This window comes from Triturus cristatus, chromosome 1_2 (genome assembly GCF_964204655.1).
Source record: "Triturus cristatus chromosome 1_2, aTriCri1.1, whole genome shotgun sequence".
NCBI lineage: Eukaryota > Metazoa > Chordata > Amphibia > Caudata > Salamandridae > Triturus > Triturus cristatus.
The window spans coordinates 666396086-666416220 of record NC_140580.1 but is presented as its reverse complement, the minus strand read 5'-3'; the positions used below and the strand labels follow the sequence as shown (position 1 = coordinate 666416220).

The 20135-nt window shown below is 42.6% G+C and overlaps 1 protein-coding gene across 1 annotated transcript in view; it reads right to left on the bottom strand.

The window, feature by feature from the left end:
• Positions 1-20135, bottom strand: part of LRIT1 (leucine rich repeat, Ig-like and transmembrane domains 1) — a 120355-nt gene that overhangs the window by 5993 nt on the left and 94227 nt on the right. The window contains exon 3 of the mRNA XM_085608478.1: positions 11699-12004. Within this exon, the coding sequence (XP_085464604.1) occupies positions 11699-12004 (306 nt within the window). The remainder of the gene's footprint in view (positions 1-11698; positions 12005-20135) is intronic.

Here is a 20135-nt window from a genome sequence, read left to right as displayed (position 1 = left end):
TAGTGCTGGATTTTCCTTGCTCGCGCTGGCCAAATTACCATTGGTGAGCGCGAGCGAGGAAAAAAGTTAGTAGAGTTTTTCAGAACTCCGTGAGCTGCGCTGAGCGTGGAGTGCAAGAAACTCCACAAACTTCATGAACGGAGGGGAGTTCACCACCCAGGTTTACTTTAGAGACGACCATGGTACTGAATCTTGCAGTGGAGCATGACATCAGAAGGATAGTGGATGGAGGTGGAAGGCCAGCCTTTTCCGTGACATTCAGCACGGGTAACCACTATGTACTCTTTAGCCGTCTAGCGGAGTTAGGGATTAGGGACAAGGTTTTAAAACTTCTCAGCTCATTTTTTATCAGACAGGTGTCAAACAGTCAATATTAATCACTGTACTTCAAAATCTTTTTTCACTCTCTTGTAGAGTTCCTCAAGGCTCATATTTGAGTCCCACCCTGTATAATCTTCACATCCCTCCCCTTGTTCATTTAATTAGTCCCTTTGTATTCTACGTCATATTTTAACAGATGATACTTAAATATAGTATCCATTTCCAGCAATAAGGAGGAAGTTGCTACCAACTTTCAGAATTGTATGTGTGAACTCAGACTCTGAATGACAAAAGATTTCCTTAAACTAGATGCTGAAAAAAAATGAAGTAATCTTGTTTTGCAATAAGACATTTTACTGGACGCCCAGTTGGTGGCAAAGAGACCTGGGAGCACTGCCATCCCCTACCAAGGCAGTAAGAAAGCAAGGGGTGATCTTTGATCCCAAAATGACCTTTTCCGTACAAATCAATCAAAATTGTCTCAGCATGTTTCCATATCATTCATATGCTTGGAATTAGTTTTCTCTTTATTCCTATTTCAGTGAAGAAATAGGTGGTACTAGCACTCATCTCTTCTCACATTGATTATTGCTATACATTCTACCTAAATATTAATCGGGTAGTCACTAAACAAGATTCAAACAGTCCAAAATGCAGCAACATGCCTTATTCTACCCAAATTTCACTCAGTGTGGCAGGAACAACCTAAGTTACACTGGTTTCCAGTTAGGAAGCAAATTAGTTTTAAGACACTGTGGGGGATATGTACAATGAAGTGTCGGAGCGTGATGTCAGCCTCCTGGGCTTAACAACGTGCTCCGCCACTTCAAAAATGCTAGGCTGCACCATATTTACAAGAATGTGGTGCAGCCTTGCGTTTCCCTCTGTGATGGCGGTACGTTTAACAAATTAGCGCCAAAGCAGGCACCCTTGCACCATGGCTTGTACATATGCCCCTGTGTATTACTCACAAGACGTTGCACGATTCTGGTCCAGACTACTTAAAAGCAAAATTTCATAGGTACCAACCTAAGCGGAATTGACCCTCTTCATAGAGCAAAAATGTCATTGTTCCCAGGGTAAAGAGTCAAAGATGGGACATGAAAAGTTTCTCTCTGATGGATGCAAAATGCTGAAAGCTGTGCCTCTATGTACTAAATCCATTTTCTCATATATCAAATGTAGGAATTCTCTGAAAACCTAGTTGTTCACTTCTGCTATTGGAAGATTCATGAGGGCAGCTAGTGCACTGTTTGTTGAGAATTAGTAGGAGTGCGGATATATTTATCGGATTCCCTGTATATTTTCTTGGAATATATATGATACATGGCTAAGTTTTTATGGTTTCATTACATGAAATGTATCACTATATATATATTTGCTATTATATTTTAATGCTGTGCTGTTTAACCCCTTCCATGCTGCGCAGATTCCGCCGCTGTGCTGACGGAATCTTGCGCGGGCGTGGTCATGACGGAACGGTTCCGTCATGAGCACAGCTCAACCGTGGCTCATGACGGAACCGTTCCGTCATGAGCACCGAAGGGGTTAAAGGCCATTGGTCTAAATAAACATATCTTTGATTGATTGATTGCACTTCTTAAAATTCTTTATGGAGGGTGTTGTTTTCATTCACCCTCTGGTAGGGCAGTGGTTTATCGCCAAGACGCCCGTGGGAATTAGGGCGCTTTACAAATAACATTAGTCATCACTCATTCAGGGCCATATCAGCAACAGCCAGCGATAATTATCACTGGCCGTGCTTAGCGATAATTTTCTTATCGCTGGCTATCTCTTCTTTTTATCGCCCTGGTAGCGCGTTATCATCAACGCGCTGCTCCAGGGCGATAAAAATTCCAGAGATAGCGATGTTATCGCCGTTTTGCAGGGAACATCGCTGTTTTCCCAGCGATGTTCCCGGCAAAAGGGCGATAACCTTGCTGATACGACCCTGTGGTCGTATCAGCATAATCCACCCCCAATGTTAGGGGTGGCTCAGTCAGGATGCAAGGGCATCCTTGCTGATAGCACGTTATTGCTCTCCTGACATGTAGTGCATGTCAGGAACGCCCACTTTGCATCTCATTAGAGATACAAAGGTAGGCGTAGTGTAAAAGGGAGCTAACATGCGAATAGGCATGTTAGCACCCTCTTGCTGATAGGGCGTTGGTTTTATCTCCGCTTTTCTGGCTTTTAAAGTTAGATCCTTTATAAGTAGACATTACATACATATTCGTATTATGAAGTTGCCACACCTGTCGCCTTCACAACATGGTGTACTAGCCACAAATATGAAAGGGGGCAAAACGATTCTATTTCTCACATGCAATCAAGAGCCCTAGCTATGAATGCACAGGGGGAAGGAGAAATGTATTGCACCGGTTTAAATCATACATTCCTGGGTAGGAGTGCATAAATTGCCTCCAGTTTCTAGTATGGCCCTTCAAAATGGAGCTTAATATGGATTTTGGGGATTTTTGCACCAAGGTCTGCCTGTTGAGGTGTTTAACTCTCCCATCCGTACAAAACACGTTTGGTCAAATCTCCTAAAATCTCTGCATTGACTTTTGGTATTATAGGTGTGGGAGTTAATTGTTCGTATTACTGAAAGGTGTGAGTGCAAGAATACTGTTTGTATACTTTGTCCATTACTGCACTGAGGAATGTCTGTCTCCTTTTGAACTTTTATACAATGTATATTTGCACTATATTTTTTTCTGATTTTTAACTTATATAGGTTTCTATTATTTTTCTTTCAATAACTATCCGGTTCGTCTCACTTATCCTCGAGGTATACCAGTCATGTTTAAAGATGGTGAGGAACACCTGCCCTTTAAGAACAAGAAGTCCCTACTCTCTCCAGTCTGGTTTGTAAGTTTATGTTACACAAACCTTTACAAAAACTCTATTTTTTCCCCAAAAAGTTGTATTTGCATATTTCACTTGCGAAATAAATTACCAATAATTATCCTTATTATTTTTTAAATGAAAACATTATTCTATAGAGTTTTCTATAACTCGCAATGCAAAAATGGGCTTAAGGAGCCCGATTAAGAGTGGGCCCGACCCGTGTGTATACCACTGTTTACGCATGGGTTGGAATTATGAGTTTGGATGTATTTAATGCATCTGATAATTATCGGAGAGTTAAAAACCTCAGCTGTAATAACATTTCAACAGATTAATTCTGCTGAAATTTAACAGGGGAAATTGTACAGTATTTACCATACCATGTGAATTTTGGTGCATTAAACGCCAATATCTGCTTGTTATTCCCCACAAACTTGTGATGGGCATTATTTTTAGCACACAATAAATAACGTATCCCTTAGAGTCATTATCACATGCGGATAAATAACACCTAAACTCATAATCAGGCCTCATCTCTTCAAAATTTCCTCCGCATTTCCGAACTCCTTCTCCTTCATCGAGAAATGCAGTCTTACATAAATGTTGACTTTCTTGTCAGTTAGGAAAAAAGCCTAAGGTATATTTGTATTATTCATTTTTACTAAATGTATTTCCACAAATGTATGAACTGCTCCTTGCCTATGGCAAGAAAATACATACTACTAAGAGGCAGATTTATCAAAGCTTTGCACCAGTGCAAAACCACAAACATTGATGCAAACGAGAGCAAACTCTTTTTTTTTTTTTAAATCTTTTTATTTCATTTTCTAAGTACAGCACAGCATATCGAAGTAACATATAATTCACAGCTGAGGAAGATAAATCAATCTACGTTGTATTTAACAATAAAAAGACAGAATTTTTTTTTTATATTATTTAAATTTCCTTAGTATATCCAACACAAAAATCTATGGCCCAGTACGAATCAGCGTTTCCTTCCAGTTGTAAATGGGAGCCCATATTTGTCTGCCGAGTATTTTTGCTCTCTTGCCCTTCTTTTCGTAAATTCCCCTCTCAAGGTTAAATACTGAGAGGAGCCGAGCAAGCCAAAGCTGGAATGTTGGGGCCGCTTGGTCGAGCCAGGCCGAAGCTACACAGATTCGTAACACTGCCATGGCGAGAAAAAGAAAACAGTAAAAGACGATTTGAGTCTGGGTTTTATCCACCCTAAGAAGTATCAAGACTGATGTTAACTTGACTTTAATGCCCAGGGTGGACTCAAAGAATGTAGAGATGGAAGATTTCAACATATTTAGGCGAGGGCAAATAGAAAACATATGGGCTAGATCGGCATTTAAAGAATTACACCGTGGACATCTAATGCCCTCCTGCCCCCCCCATTGTGAAATCTTTGCCGGGGTATAATATAAGGAAAAGAGTGTTTTATAGTGCTGGGCCCGAAGCCCCGCAGAGCATAAAACAGTCTGACCCAGAACTAAGGATTGGATAAAATTGCCTATATCAGTACCCAGCCTCGCTTCCCATTTTTTACCATGTTTTTCTAAATCATCCAATTTAGATGCTATTAATTCGCTGTAGATTCCCCTAATAGTACAGCCGTCCCGCTACTTATGACATCCATGATTTTTACACTTCCAAATCCATTAGAACCACCCAACTTTTTACTTAAGAAACTTCTAATTTGCAGACATTTAAAGAAATTCCTAGTATCAATGCTAAATTTGTCCTGAATTTCCTTCAATTGGTAAAATCCGTCTGAACTTGTTAAATCCCCAATTCTCATAAGACCACGTTCAGCCCAGCCCGCCATAATTTGATCCGAGAAGATTTCTGGCAATGAAGGGTTGCCGAGTAACTGAGTACAGAAATTCATTCGCCCCAAGCCAGTCTTCTTCTTAAAGGCATTCCAGATTTTAAAAGCTACCTGCAAAGTTTTGAATTTGGTTCGCTTCAAATAGCTAGGCTCACTAAATTTCAAAATGCAATTTCCTGCATCTACCCCCAAAAGTAACCTATATATGTCTGGGATCTTCATGTTTACCACCAAGCATCTCACACATGTATTGAAAGGCTGCAGCCCAGTAGTAAAATTAAAAGTCTGGGACTGCCCAGCCCCCTCTATCCAGAGGTAGAGTCATAAAACGTAGGGCCCTCCTTGTTTTGCCATGTGCCCAGATGAATCGGTTGACCATATTATCTAAAACCATAAACCATTTCTTCTCGAATTCTAAGGGTATTGCCCTAAACAAATACAATATTTTTGGTAAGATTACCATCTTGATCACATTACAGCGCTCAACCAACGACAAGTGCAGATTATGAAATCTATTGAGGTCTGTTTTGGCCTTCTGAACCACAGGGTCAGTATTTACATCCACTAAGTTGTCCAAATCTGGGGTTATGGTAATCCCCAGATAAACCGCTGAATCTATCATGCGTGGATCAGAGCGGCTAATCGCGCCATTCACTACTATCCGAGTCTTCTGTTTATTCAGGTTGTATCCCGAGATTTCGCCGAAAGCCGAAGCTATCTCCTCTACTGCAGTTATTGCAGCTAGGGGATTAGGAGTAACCAAAGCTACATCGTCCGCATACGCAAGGACCTTTGTAGCTAGCCCATGGTAAATCATAGGCAACATTTCAGAAGAAGACTTGAATTGCCGGATTAAAGGATCTATATATATCGCAAATAAGAGGGGTGAACAAGGACACCCCTGCCTAGTGCCTCGTTTTATCCCAAAAGGTGCAGTGTATTTCTAGTTTATTTAAGGCGGGCAGTTGGTGCTCTATATAAACTACTGATGGCTTTAATAAACCCTTGCCCTAGCCCAAACCAACTCATTGCCTCCCATAGATAATCCCAGGAGACCCTATCAAAAGCTTTCTCTGCATCCAGAAGCAGCATAGCCATAGAGTCTCCTGAGACTTCTGCTGCGTCGAATAATGTTATTACCCTGCGGATGTGCTGGGTGGTCCCTCTCCCCGGGATAAAACCATGTTGGAACGGATGGATTACTCTTCCGATAATGGTGTTAAGTCTAGTTGCGAGAGCTTTAGACAGGATCTTTACATCAGCATTTATAAGAGTGATTGGCAGATACGAGACAGGATCCTGGGGTGGTTTACTCTTTTTTGAAATTACTGCACCTGACCAAGAATCGGGGACCGAGCCCCCCGATTGTGCGAGTTGTAATATTTCGACCAGATATGGTCCGATTTCTTCCAAAAAATGTTTTACACAATTCCAAAGGAATCTGGTCAGGTCCCGCCGCCTTACCAGAAGGAAGATTTTTCAGCGCACAATAGAGCTCCTCTTGACTCAAAATAACTTTGAGTTTCAAACTATCCTCGTGCTCAATGTCTTCCAATGGTACACTATTGAGATGGATTAGCTTTGTCTGTCCCTGGGGGCCGGCATCATATAGCCGTTGATAAAAAAGTCGAAATACTTCCTGAATCTCGCAGGGGTCTGTTACTATCTTACCATGTACATCTCTGATCTCATTTATCTTGCTCGCTGCCCATTTTTGTCTGAGTCTAACTGCCAGCATGTGGCCAACCCATTCGTTAAATTCATGGCAGTGTTCCCTTTTAGCTAAAAAAAGCTTCGGCAGCACAATCTCCAATTCCAGCCTTAGCCCAGGCAAGCTTGAGCAGGACATCTTCCATTGCTGAGCCTGAATTTAAAGCTACAACCAACTCCTTCTCAATACTAGCTAAATTTTTATATAGCGCTTCCCTCTAAGCCCCGCTTTAAAAGCTTCCCAGACGACCCCGGCGCTAGCGCTATATCTATTTATATCCCAATAGGTCTTTATCCAGCCTTTCATATGGGAGTCATAACCCGGATCTAGTAATAACCCTCTTTCAAAAGTCCAAGTCCGTTCAGCCCGCCCACCTTTTGTAAATATCAAAGTAAGGACAAGGGGATTATGATCAGATAGTATCCTAGGGTACTTCTCTATTTTAGCCCGATACACCAAAGATTGTGCCACAAAAAAATAGTCAAGTCTATAAACTGACTGGTGTGGAGCAGAAAAGAAAGTGCTACCAGGGTCCTGGGCATTTAGCTGTTGGCATAAATCTACAAGCCTGTGGTTTCTTACTATATTTGTTAAAGCCTTAAAAACATTCTTTTTACGACCAACATATAGATCACCAGTGTTACCCCACAACCCACCAAGCACATTGATATTAAAATCACCACACAATAACAGTGGGGTTGGCCAGTTCGCTAACTCATCATCTAAGTGCTCCAAGGCCTCTGAATCATCAGCAGTGGAGCCATACAAAGAACACAGAGTAAAATGCTCCCCAGAAAATACACAATGTACTACCACCCACCTATCCCACCTATCTGAGATCTTTTTTTTTACAATTATATCCTTCCTACGAGTAAGAATAGCAACCCCTCTTGTCTTAGTCCCTTGTTTAGTAGCCCCCAGCAAACGAAATTCGAGTTGTTCTAGGACCCCTTCTCTACTACCCTCTATATGAGTCTCTTGGACGCATAAGATATCCACCCTCATAGATTTCAAGATAACAGACGCCCTTTGTCGCTTAGCCTGGTCATTAAGCGCACAGATGTTTATGGTAACGATTCTAAGATGACTGGAATTCATAAAATAATTTTAAATAACTTTCCTTAGCCATATATTTTCCTGTTTTTCCCCTCACTTGACACCACCCTGAACTCCTTTTTTGTACTAAATAGCAATTTCCGATATATTTTCTACATCCTGTAGTACCAAATATCCTCATCTGAAAAACAATGTTGTGCTGTACCCATGTCCCACCCCAACCCCAAACCCCCCCTGAACTAAATCTCCGTTCACCCCCTCCCCGCCTGACATCCCATATGGGCAAATAGGTCAACCATGACCTATGTATGACAGCTGATCATGCTACTCAAGCTGCTGTGTACTCCCCTCCCCCATGCTAATATATACCACCACAGCCAAAGAAAAGAACCCCTGTAACACCCCCCCCCATAGTGTAGAGCAAATAATCAGTAAACAGCAAATACATAACAAGTAAGAAACAGTTGATCTACCGTTACCCCACCCGAACCGCTTACATTAAGATTTAAGATTCATCCAGCAACCACAGGCGGCGTCTGACTATGCCAAAGATCGATATCTGAGAACCCATTCCTATTAAGACCCTTTCAACTCTGAAATAAATTCTTAGGCTGTAATTTCCGAATGAAAAATATGGACCCGACCCTTAGCTATAACCTTAAGGCGAGCGGGGAAAAGTAGGTAGGCTTCACAGCCCAACCCTTGAAAAGCAGAAATCAGTTGTCGGAGCCTCCACCTTCGTTCCACAGTGGCACGGCAAAAATCCGGCCTCGCGAAAAAACGATGTCCTTCAAAAGATCGTTTAGCGTCCGGGCTGGCCATATCTATTATGGCCTGGCGAAGCAGGAAGTTCCGGATGAAAATCAGAATTGCCCTGGGGCGCTCTTCTTGTCTGGATAATTCCTTTTTTTCTGTGCCATTGGGAAACGATGGGCCTGTTGAACCTCTATATCCCAATTCCAGTGTGCAAGTTCCGGAAAAGAGCCTTTCAGCAAGGATACGATAAAGGACATCATGTTTCCCCCCTCTGCGTTTTCCGCAATCCCAAGCAAGCGAACGTTATTCCTCCTTTGGCGATTCTCAAAATCCTCAAGTTTCCAACAGACATCCATTTCCTGCTTTTCCTGCTGTGCTTTGGACTCTTGTAATTTGTCTACTGCCTCCTCCAGAGCAACCATTCTGTCCTCCACTTGGGTAACCCTTTCGGCCATTTCAGTACAGAGCTTATTTGTTTTGCGTATGGAGGCCTGAAGCTTCTTTGTTGCTTGAAGTGACTTCCTGCTTTCTGATCTGGCCTCGCTCTGCATTTGTTTTAAAGTTTGATATACCAAGTCCAGTGAAGGAGAAGTGGCATTACCGGGTAGTGTAGTTAATCTCCCTGCTGCCGCCTGCCCGCTGTTCTCTTGTACCAGACTTGTGGCAGAATAGTCCACTCCAGATTCCGCGCTGTGACAGAGTTAGTTTTGGCTGGACTAGTTTTAGATCTTATTCTACGCCTCTGTGTAGTAAGCTTACTGTAAAGAGATTTTTGCACGGTAGAGGATTCTCCCGAATCCGTATCATCTGATATACTGAGGTCACTAAAAACTGGAGAGTCGGAATCGTCATTAAGTGAGAAAAATGTATCTGCCTCGGGGGAGCCATGTGTTATCAATGCTGAGAGCTGCGGCTTACGGCTAGAATCGCTATCAAGAATGCTATCAGTAAGTGGGGAATGATGATGTTCATCCTCAGACATAACACAGTTAGTTTCCCCCTTATTATATATTCCTACAGTCACAGCAACAGCACCTTCGGCGTCAACACAGTTCTTATCTTGATCCCCCTCTAATTGATCACTGGCAATTAATCCTTTGTCTCTAGGTATGACTAAGGGTGGGCGTAGTTCGCGAAGTAGCACTTCACGAAGCTACGCAAAGTGAAGTTCGCACTACGGGAGCTACGGGTAGCACTTCGCGAACTGCGTAGTAACATGTTCGCACTGTGCAACATGTTGTTTTCAATGATTGCACAGTGCGGACAAGCAACCGGCACTGTGCAATCATTGAAAATGGCATCTTGCACAGTGCGAGCTGTAGTTTTCTGCTGCTCGAGTAGATTTTTACTCGAGCGGCAGCTTTCTCAACGCGAACTGGTAGTTTCTCATCGCGAGCGGTCGCGACCCCTCGCAATGAGAAACCGGACCTCCTCGCGTTGGGAATCTCGCCGGGAGGTTTATTTTCCATGCTCGCGATCGCCAACTTGATGTTGCTGATCGCGAACAAGGAAAAAGTCTCGCCGGGATGTCATTTTGCTTGCTCGCGGTCGCCAACTTGACGTTGAGGACCGCGAGCAAGCACAAAATGACCGCAGCACTACGCAACACTACGATACGCGTGTTCGCACTGTGCTACGTGCAGTTCGCGTAGTGCGAAGTAGCGCAAACTTCGCAAACTACGCGAGCGTAGCGTAGTGCTTCGCCCAGGCTTAGGTATGACCCCTGTAATATCTGTAATATCTGGGGACACGTGATTTTGCACTAGCTCTGATTGCAATAAAACAACTAGCTCTGCCGCATCTACTGTTTCTTTCTCTGCTGTTTCTTTGATACCTTTTGGGGCTGCAGAGTCTGCCGAGTGTGTTTCTTTCTGAAGAGCAGGAGGAAGGTCCGAATCCGCCTGTAAACCCAGGTCCGGTCCGGGAAATACCGACAACCGTACTTCCAACCCAGGAGCTCCTCCACTCGCAATAGCACCCACAGAGGCAGACAGCTTTTCTTTCTCTTTTGTTATTTTTTTTCCCAACACGGCAGGAGTGGCCACTGCAAATAAGGGAAAAGCCTCTGTCACTGTCGATTGCCGGCGGGATCCCTCTGTGACAGCCACCGCTATCCGAAGCCGGGTCCCTCCAGCTGCACCCATCTCCTTTGAGGTGCCATCCATCTTTCTCGCTACGCCGCCACTCCGTCCTGAATTCAGCCCGCGCACGGGCATAGAAGCAGTTTCGGGCGCTTTGGAATCAGGAGCTCCCTGGCCCCCCCGAAGCCATCATAGCGTCCTTATGTGCACCTTTCGCCGCTTTCTCCATCTTTGGCACCATAATCCGTCTTCCGAAGTGGCACAGTATCGAAGGCACAACGGGGGGAGACCAGGAGTACCGGGAGCAGCGGAGAGGTAAATGTGTAACTGCAGAAAGAAAACGGTGTCTAAACGAGGCTCGGACACCATTCAGCCTCATATTGCATCGCAGGGAGACTTTCTGCTGCCGCTACCGGATTAGGAGAATTACAGACAGTTCTTTGGCATACCGCTATAGCGCCGGCTAAGAAAGAGCACTCAGAGTGAGGAGCCACAGGAGCCCTCGCCCAGGTCAGTCCGCCATCTTGCCCCCGGAAGGACGAGATCAAACTCTTGATACACTTTTTTGCGCTGCTTGCACTATTTTGTGTCACAGAAGCATTCCATCGATGATACATGGGCGTTCATGTACTACAATTCATGTTTTTGATGCAAAGCATTGTAGGAAGGGCTAAGTGTCCAAAAATGCCTGGCACGCACAATGAAGGAGAAACATATTTTTCTCAAAACGTTTCAAACTTTGCACTGTGCAGCCCCCATACAAAGTTAGAAAAGTTTTAAAGTATGTCTGAGCATAATATTTTGACAAAACCAATAGGCTAGATACCAAAAAAACACATTGGCAATGTGGTGCAATGGTGTGTCCTAGTCACTAGGCAGCCTGAAAGTGTGCTACTGATTGTAAAGAGAGGCGAGGCACGATATCGTAGTAGATATGGCACTAGCCTACTCTCTCCCTGTCACACAACTCAGTGCTGCAACTCTGGGCTATATTCTAACTGCAATATTTGGGCACCGACCCATTTAATGTAATTAGCAGTATTTTTGTATGCTATTGATATTTCACTGTATTCTGCTTTTTGGGCTCACCTGTCCCATTGAGTTGGTATCCATCTGCCCTTCGCCAGCTGAGCTCTGGAATGGGAACACCGCTGGTTCCGCATCGCAGCAGTACCGTGCTCCCTAGCATAGTCTTCAGCTTGTCAACCGCTGTGTGTACCACGGGACTCTGACACCTTCTCAGTTCTACTTGGCTGAAGAGGACTCCAGAGAGACTTCGTGGGGTGAAACATTTTAGGCGCGACTCTATAAGGGCTACCAAAGGAGACTGGAAAGTTAAGAAATGCACCATTTCATATAAACTGCAGTCACAGGCCCAAGGATTATCTTGCAACCCTGCAAAGAAAAAAACAACACCAGTTAGCCTGGGTAAACATTTGAAAACAATGACAAGTCAATAGGAAATGATTACAAAAATGTAATTGGTCAAGTAACTCATCAACCCACCAATATAGCTTAATGAGATTGTTTTCTCCTGTTCAAGAGGTTAATTTATTCGCCACATGGTAAAACACAAAAAATGTAATATTTATATCCATACCATTCAGCAATTGAGACAAATGACAATATAATGAAGTTGAGTCTAAACAAAATCATGACCCTTGTAACACAAGAAAGATCCAAACCATTGTAGAGCTGTAGAATGAAGCCCTATCTCATGAAGTTTTCTTGATCATTTGCCTGTGCAAGAAAGTATCAAATGCAGTGGAGAGATCAAGTAGAATCAGGCCAACAGCTTTGCCCTGATCTACTTCTAATCTAATGTTGGCAGGAATATCAAGTAGGCTACATTCTGTGCTGGTCTTGGCTCTGAATCCCAGGGTCTTGAATATTGTTGCTCCAGGAGAGCTGTCAGTTGTCCTTTGACAAGTCCTTCAAGGACTTTGGACATGTACAGAAACAAGGAAATTGGAGGATAGATAGATAGGATGGATATATCAAGTCTTACCTTTTTGGCCAAGGAAAGAATTAAAGCTTGCTTCCAAGAGTGTGGGTACACATCATTCATCAATGAAGAATAAAAAAATAGTGTCAAATGGTGGTCTAAGATGGGGGTTAGGCGAGAGAAAATGAAAAGGGGTCGAACGGAGAGCCCGACTTAACTGCTTCCATACTTTTCTCCACCTGAATGAATGAATTAATGAATGAGGTCGTTTTGTAGAGCGTGCAATACCCAAAGGTGTCTTAGCGCTATGCGGATCAGAAACCCAGGAGACAAGCCACCTGGAGGCCTTACTTCAAGACACAGCTAATGACCTATTGAGAAAACAGCCAGGTCTTTAACTTTTTCCTGAACAGCCGCAAGATGGGTTGCGTGCGCAGGGCTAAAGTCAAGGAGTTCCATAGCTTCCCCCTATGGTGCAAGAGCATTCTTCCACCACACTGTGCTTTGCTTATTCTGGGTACAGTGATCATATATACACCGAGCTCGATCTCAGGTTCCTACAAGGAGTATACCAGGAAAACCTATCCTGGAAAAAGGTCGGCCCGGCTCTGTGAAGGGCCTGTGGATAATGCAGAGGGTCTTAAATAAAATCCCCTTTTCCACGGGCAACAAGTGTAGGCTGTGCATTTAGTGAGAAATTGGTCCAAATTTGGGGACCTTCAGTAGTGTTCTTGCTGCTGCATTTTGCAGAGACTGGAGCTTCTTTATCAAATATTTAGGGGTACCCAAACATAGGGCATTACACTAATCTATCTTCGAAACAATGAGTGCCATCATCACCATCTTTTTTAGATCAAAAGAAATGAATGGCAGAATTTTCTTAAGTACTCTCAGCATAGAAATCCCTGCTGAAGTCACAGCATTGATTTGTTCCCTAAATACACTAGCAAGACTTCGTAAGTGGGCTCTTGCTTCTGGGTCTGGCCCTCTCTGGGTCTAAGAGAACTCTGTTAAGGTGGGTTGAACATCAAAAGTAGAATATATTTTATTGATCTTGACTGCGAAGTAATTCACTTGCTTCGCAGTGGGTGACTTGTGATAGACTGAAGGGCTTGGACAGTTCCTTGACAATTTTAACAAGTTCTGTAGAGGAACTGATGCTTTCATCTAATCGTCAGATCGAGTAATTTTCCTTGGCTCTCTTAAGCAATATATGATACTCATTCAATTTGCGTTTATTCAGTAGGTGATCAGATAGACTTTTAGAAGCTCCCAAGTTCATTCAGAAGATTTGCATTTTCTAGTTTTGAGTCTCAGTTCAGGAGAACACCATTTTTCTGCTAGAGTACGCCTAAGGGATACAGTCATTTTCCAAGAAACAAAGACAATGCGTAATATGTATTTCCAAGATCCATCTTTAACCGTTAAAAAAAATGTGAACAATATAATTTCAATTCATATCATACATTTCAGAACTGTATCAAGAGTAAAAATAGAGGCCCATGGGTGCTTGGTTTATGCTCACGGTTTTGAGCTTAGGATTTTACATTAAGCCTGGCTCGATCTTTACTTGAAATCTCTTTAAGTATTTGTGCAAATTTCGCTAGTCTTGCCAGTTCCATTGGGATCTCTAATTTAAAAAGAAGCTTCATTGCATCTGTACAGGTGCAGGTTCCGTATTTTAAAAACAAGGGTTTTAATAAAGTGCGACATGCGAGGTTCAAGTCAGGACAGGTGCAGTGTAGGTGGGCCAAGGACTCCTCGAACTGATGGCAGAGTCTACAGGAGGTGACCGCCTCTAGTGATTTCCAGCGGGTATTGATGTCTTCTATTGGAATGGCCATGAGTCTGACTGAAAGGATTTGCTTTAGTATTTGTTTATTCTGTGCTGAATCAAGGTAAGGCTGCCTCAAATTGTCATCGTAAGAGCTGTCTAATATCCCAGTATTGCGGCTGGAGGACTCGATAGACACTATGTCATCTTGCTTTGATAGTGTTCTGACTTGTTTCCTTAAAATTGTTTAAGCAGGCCGGATTGGTGAATAAAGTTGCCCCAGTCAGGCAGGTCGAGGTGCAGCTCCTTAAGGGCCGTTGATAACGCGTCTGCCCATGGGTTTTGCCCTTTCGTGAAAATTTCTTTCAGGGTGGATTTCATTGTGTCGGGTCGGAGAGCGGGGCGCATATCCCTCGATAGTAACAGATGACCGCTACCCAGTATTCATAAGTTTGTTTGCTTAGTCCAAATTCCAGCCTTACTAGCCCATTTCTGCCGTAGTCCGGTTTTTGGAAAATTTGTTGGAATACACGGCAGTTGGCAGTCTCCATGATGTTAATTAGGACCCGGGAAATACTAGTTGCCCATAGGCGATTGAAGGGATTAGCTTGGTTCTTACGACCTTTCAAATAGGTTAGTTTGATGCACTGCAAAGTTTTGAGTTGAGTTTGCAAAGTGCGTACGTTACCACCTTGTTTTTAGCAGCTTGCCGTTGCTCATAATCCATGCCCCCAGGTAGTTATATTTGGTTGTTGTTAATATTTTCAGGTTGCTCATTTTCCATACATGTTTACGTTTGTTGGGGTGTTTTCCAAAGATGACTACCTTTGCTTTGCTGGTATTTGCTGTCAATTCATTTTCTTCATTGTAAATGCTGAGTGCGTCCAATGCTCTTTGCCGGCCTGTTTTTGTGTGGTCCATTAGGACCATGTCATCTGTGTATTGCATTAGGAATAGTCTGGTCGGACCAATTTTGGATGCTAACAGGTTGGCTTTTGATATAGTTTTGCAAAGGTCTACAGTGTATAAATTAAACAGTAGCGGAGCCAATACGCTGCCTTGTTTCAACCCTAGGTCCGCGTACATCTTCTTTGTGGCACTTTTCCCGGTGAGTTTGACGCGTACCAAAGTTCTGGTGTAGAGAGCTCTAATGAGACAGTCATTTTCCAAGGGGTGTAGATGTATAGAGATTTAGATGTAGCGGCATTAAATTTCACCAAGTAGCTATCAGGGGAGTATCTTTATATAGCTCTGGGGTAGTGAAGTGATCTGAAAAGTATTTGTTGCTGATGTTGCTCCATGACTTTTTGTAACCGTTGGGAATTTTTGAGGTAGGTTTTAGAATGGAAGGAAGTGAAAGCGAGAAACTAATGATGGAATGATCCAACCAAACTAGAGGTGAGATACCAATAATTTTTATACTATCGATATTAGAGAACTCCAAGTCGGATGTATGCTCCGCTATATGTGTGGGGCCAGAAAATCTTTGCTTGAACATGCAATTCACATACCAGTAAAGTGATACGAAGATTGTCTTTCTTTATTTTGAGCTTTATATTATGAACAACAAGATTAACAGTAAGTTATTTCGCAAGCCAGCCTTCTGCAACTCAACTCGGCATGCAACTAGTTCACATCCCAAATGCCAGATAAATGCTATCTCTTTTGGGGAAATGATATGGGTCAGGCACAATTGTAGTGATGAGCAAGAATTTCAGGTATGTCTTCAAGATATGGAAGCAAGATTTGTCCAGAGAGGCTATGAAATACATACTGTTCGCTCAACCAGAAACAGGATATTGATAGTGGATTGGAAACGTATACTTGGTGTTAACAAACAGAAAATGAATAAATCAAAGAAAATATGCCTCATTATTAACTCCAGTAACATAGATTTCGCAAATGTTTACAAAGACATTCACATTTACTTCAGTCCAATAGAATGCTGAGCTAATACATTTCAAATAAATCCAACATTGCCTTCCATAGAGGCAGGTCCCTAAAAACCATCTTGAGCCCCAGTTACTCTAAACACCGCCAACACATGAGTTGGCTGACACAGCCGAGTCTGGGATTCTATGAATGTGGCCACTGTGAAATGTGCAGATGGGCTCTGGACAAGAACATTGTTTAAGCAATGTAGATGCTGATGAATTTGTAATCCACACAAACAAAAAATGTGGCACTAAGTTTCTTGTGTACATACTTATATGCAAGTGCAATTGCATACATGTGGATAGTAGCATGACTACAGGTCTGAGGGATAGAGTTGGTGAACACATGAGGGCATTGAAATTGGATGATATAAAATAACCTATAGCTGTTCATCCCATGGAGTGTGGAGCACAGGGGCAACACAGACATTTCAAATTCTTTGATATTGATCATGTGGCCAAGGACCCCCAAGGAGGGAATAGAGAATTGAACTCCCGTAGGCAAGAAGCCACATGAATTATAAAAATTGCGAGAGAGGATTCAATGTGGATCATGAGATCCAGTACGTTTTGGGGGATTCATTTACTTCTCTCTCTGTAATGTGACGGATGTGTAATTGCTTCTCCATCAATATAATATTAGGTATAAATGTGATCATAGTGGTTTTACATTTTTGGGGGAGGTCTAATCTGAGAGTTTACCAATTTAGGGCCTCAATACAATGCCAGTCAGAGTAGCGTCCGACCAGCATCGTAGCAGAAACGGGACCAATGACAAGGAGTCTATGGTCCCGCTTCCATTATTTGGATGCGACCACCTTCACGGCAGTCGGAAAGTGTCTTTTTCCCTAAGCAGCTTGTGCTGCGGGCGGCAGCACAAGCCGCAATAGGTAAAATACACTTTTGAAACATCCATGCACCATGTGGCAGGCACCATGCGGTGCCTGCCACATGATGAATGGATGTTTAGTGGGGCACCAGAGGTGCACCCCAGGGCCCATAGGGGAGGGCCAGGGGCCCTGCTAAGGGCCCCAAAAGACACTTTCCAAAAGCCTTTTCATGACAGAAGAACCAACATGAAAAGGCTGTCGGAAAGGTGTATAGTAATCCCCAAGGCTGTGCCTGAGTAGACACCACCTCCATTTTGGAGATTACGATCCACCGAACAGGCTCTTTGAGCCTGTCAGAGGTGGAGTGGATTACCCCCGCAGGCATCAGTCGGACCGCCTGTATCCTAATATGGCCGTCCGACAGCTATCTCAGATGTCGGATGGACTACCACCAGCAAGCTGTTGGATGGCCTTCTGCCCGACATCGTAATGAGGTTCCTAGTGATGGTCGTGAGATTTGGTGGTCAGCAGATGAGTCACTGACCAAGTGTCAAATTTAAGATATTACTATTATTAATACTAATGGTGATGTAAGGGGTGGTCATGAGATTCGATGGTCAGCACAGACAAGACACTGATTGAGTGTTGACTTAAATATATTTATTCTATTAATATTAATGGTGATGTAAAATTTTCACCAATTATTTTGTGGATATGGTCGTCCAAAGGGATGCTGACTGAGTGTCGGTTAGTACTAATTCTGCTTCCTTACAGCTATTTACTTGACTAATACTTAAGCTACCTGATATTTTGTTGAACCGTACTCGTGATGGCACTTTCATTTATGAAGTAGGAGCCATTTTTACATAAAGTGGTGGTAAGGAGGTGATCGGTAGGTTTGGTTTTGGCATTCATTTTTTCATTGTTTTTACACATAACATATAACAAGAAGAAGGTATTGTGTGCCCATCAGTTGGTTTAAATTTAGACTTAGTGATTAGTTCACACTGGATTATTTTGAATGGGGGGCAATTGTCATGCGACACACTGGATAATACATATACTTATTTGTGACCCACACCAGGCTTGATATGTTCTTGTAAATGCTTTTTAGTGAAATCTGTAACTGTAGTGGCCTTCAACCTAGGACCAGAATTTGTGCAATAATTTTGCATGTATTTTGTCTATGCATGGGTTTTCACAAAAAGACAAACATAGGGTATAATGTGGACATATGTATCATGTCGCAGGGTGATAGTATTCACATTAACAACATTTATTTGGCCGATGTAAAATGGAGGCTTTGTTTTCTTCTAGCCATGATGATGCCGTGAGGCAAGGCGCCCGATCGATGAAACACATGCTGGCAGTGGAGCAATAAAGATTGGACACATGACATCAATGAACTTTAAAATTTGTAAAATAATTTTCATACAACTCCATGCAATTGTGTGTGCTTAAGGATTTTCTGTTGTTATACATTGCAAAGAGCTCTGCACAGAGGGAACAGGAGCTTCTTCTGCAAATCCATTTATATTCCACAGGGAGAACATGTTTTCCTATGTAGAAAACCTTTCCCTGGACCCCCATCAACTCTGGATGAGTTTCACCCCCTTGCCATCCTGGAATGGAAGTTATTCCAGCACTTGGCTGGAGTAATTTTCCAATCATTCTCAGCATAGGAAGGAGTCAGAAAGGCAATTCGGAATGCCCACAAATGTACATGTGCCTGCCTATTCCCAAACTTCAAAGGCAAACTATTATTTGCAATGTTCAATTCCCAGCATCTGAGATGGATTTACGACTGCGTATAGATAAATTCACATACTTGAAAGCTTTGATGCCAGCCACAAATCCCTTTGTGAATACATGGAAGGAGGTAAAAGCATGAGGTCAGATGTACACAGCCATTTTGATACTGCAGATCTTGGAATTCACAAAAATCACAGGTTTGAGACTTCAAAATAGCTTTTAGGTATGTATGAAAACCGTTTTGTGAGACAGAAACGACTTTTCAACTCGTAAAATAGGTTTAGTGGCTTATATATGGACCCACAATTAGGTAGCGTCATGAGAAAGTCTTTGGTTAGCGGGTGCAAATAACATAACATGCATTTGTAAAGCGCACATTCACCCAAGGGTATCTTGGCGATGAATAACAGTTTTTTTTTTGTTACCGAACTAAATGGTACTCGTTTTATCGACCTCAGCAGGATGAAAGGCTGAGTGGACCTGACATGATTTGAACCCATGATCACGAGGTTGACCACAGGCCTCTATAGTGAGTGCATTAGTCAACTAAGCCATCAAACCCAACTGGGATAAATGGTCATGAATTCCTATAGTCTGATATTTCGAGAGAAACGCCTTGGTCCAAGAAAATTGCGAGAGAATTCATACATTTTGGTTTACACCTTACATGATAGATTTGTTTGTTAATTTTACATATAACAATAATGAGAAATGCTATATAAGGTAACAAGGAGAGGTGAAGTTTCAAGCATTCTAGAAAGAGTATCTATCCCATAGCACAGTGCATCAAGGTCGCACACTTGGCACTCAAGGGCTTGCTGCCACTAGCTAGCTGCTCCCGGAAAGCACAGCAACATAGCAAAGATTGGCCTTGTTTTTCTGAGCACGCTGGAGGAACACTCAGTTAGGAACAGGTAAGTATGCAATGGGCCATTTAACAAGCACTTGTTTTCGGGAATAATTTGGTGCTAATGTAGACATTAGCCATGGCTTGGAAAAAAGGGGATTCTAACATATATTTTATCTAAAGATTGTCTTGCCATCTACTATGCAAATATGCTGTCAATATTTATAGTTTTGACATCTATGACCTTTATTTTACTGATCATAACGTTTATATCTATAACTGCACTTATTCATATACTCTACATCAGACCTAGGCTTTAATATATTAATAAAGACTTTTAAAATTATAGTGAAGATTTCTTGTGAAGGTGCATCCTTCATGGAAAGGTGTTACAGGAACCTATATCCAAATAAAATATATGCCTGGCTATTTCTGGCAGGATTT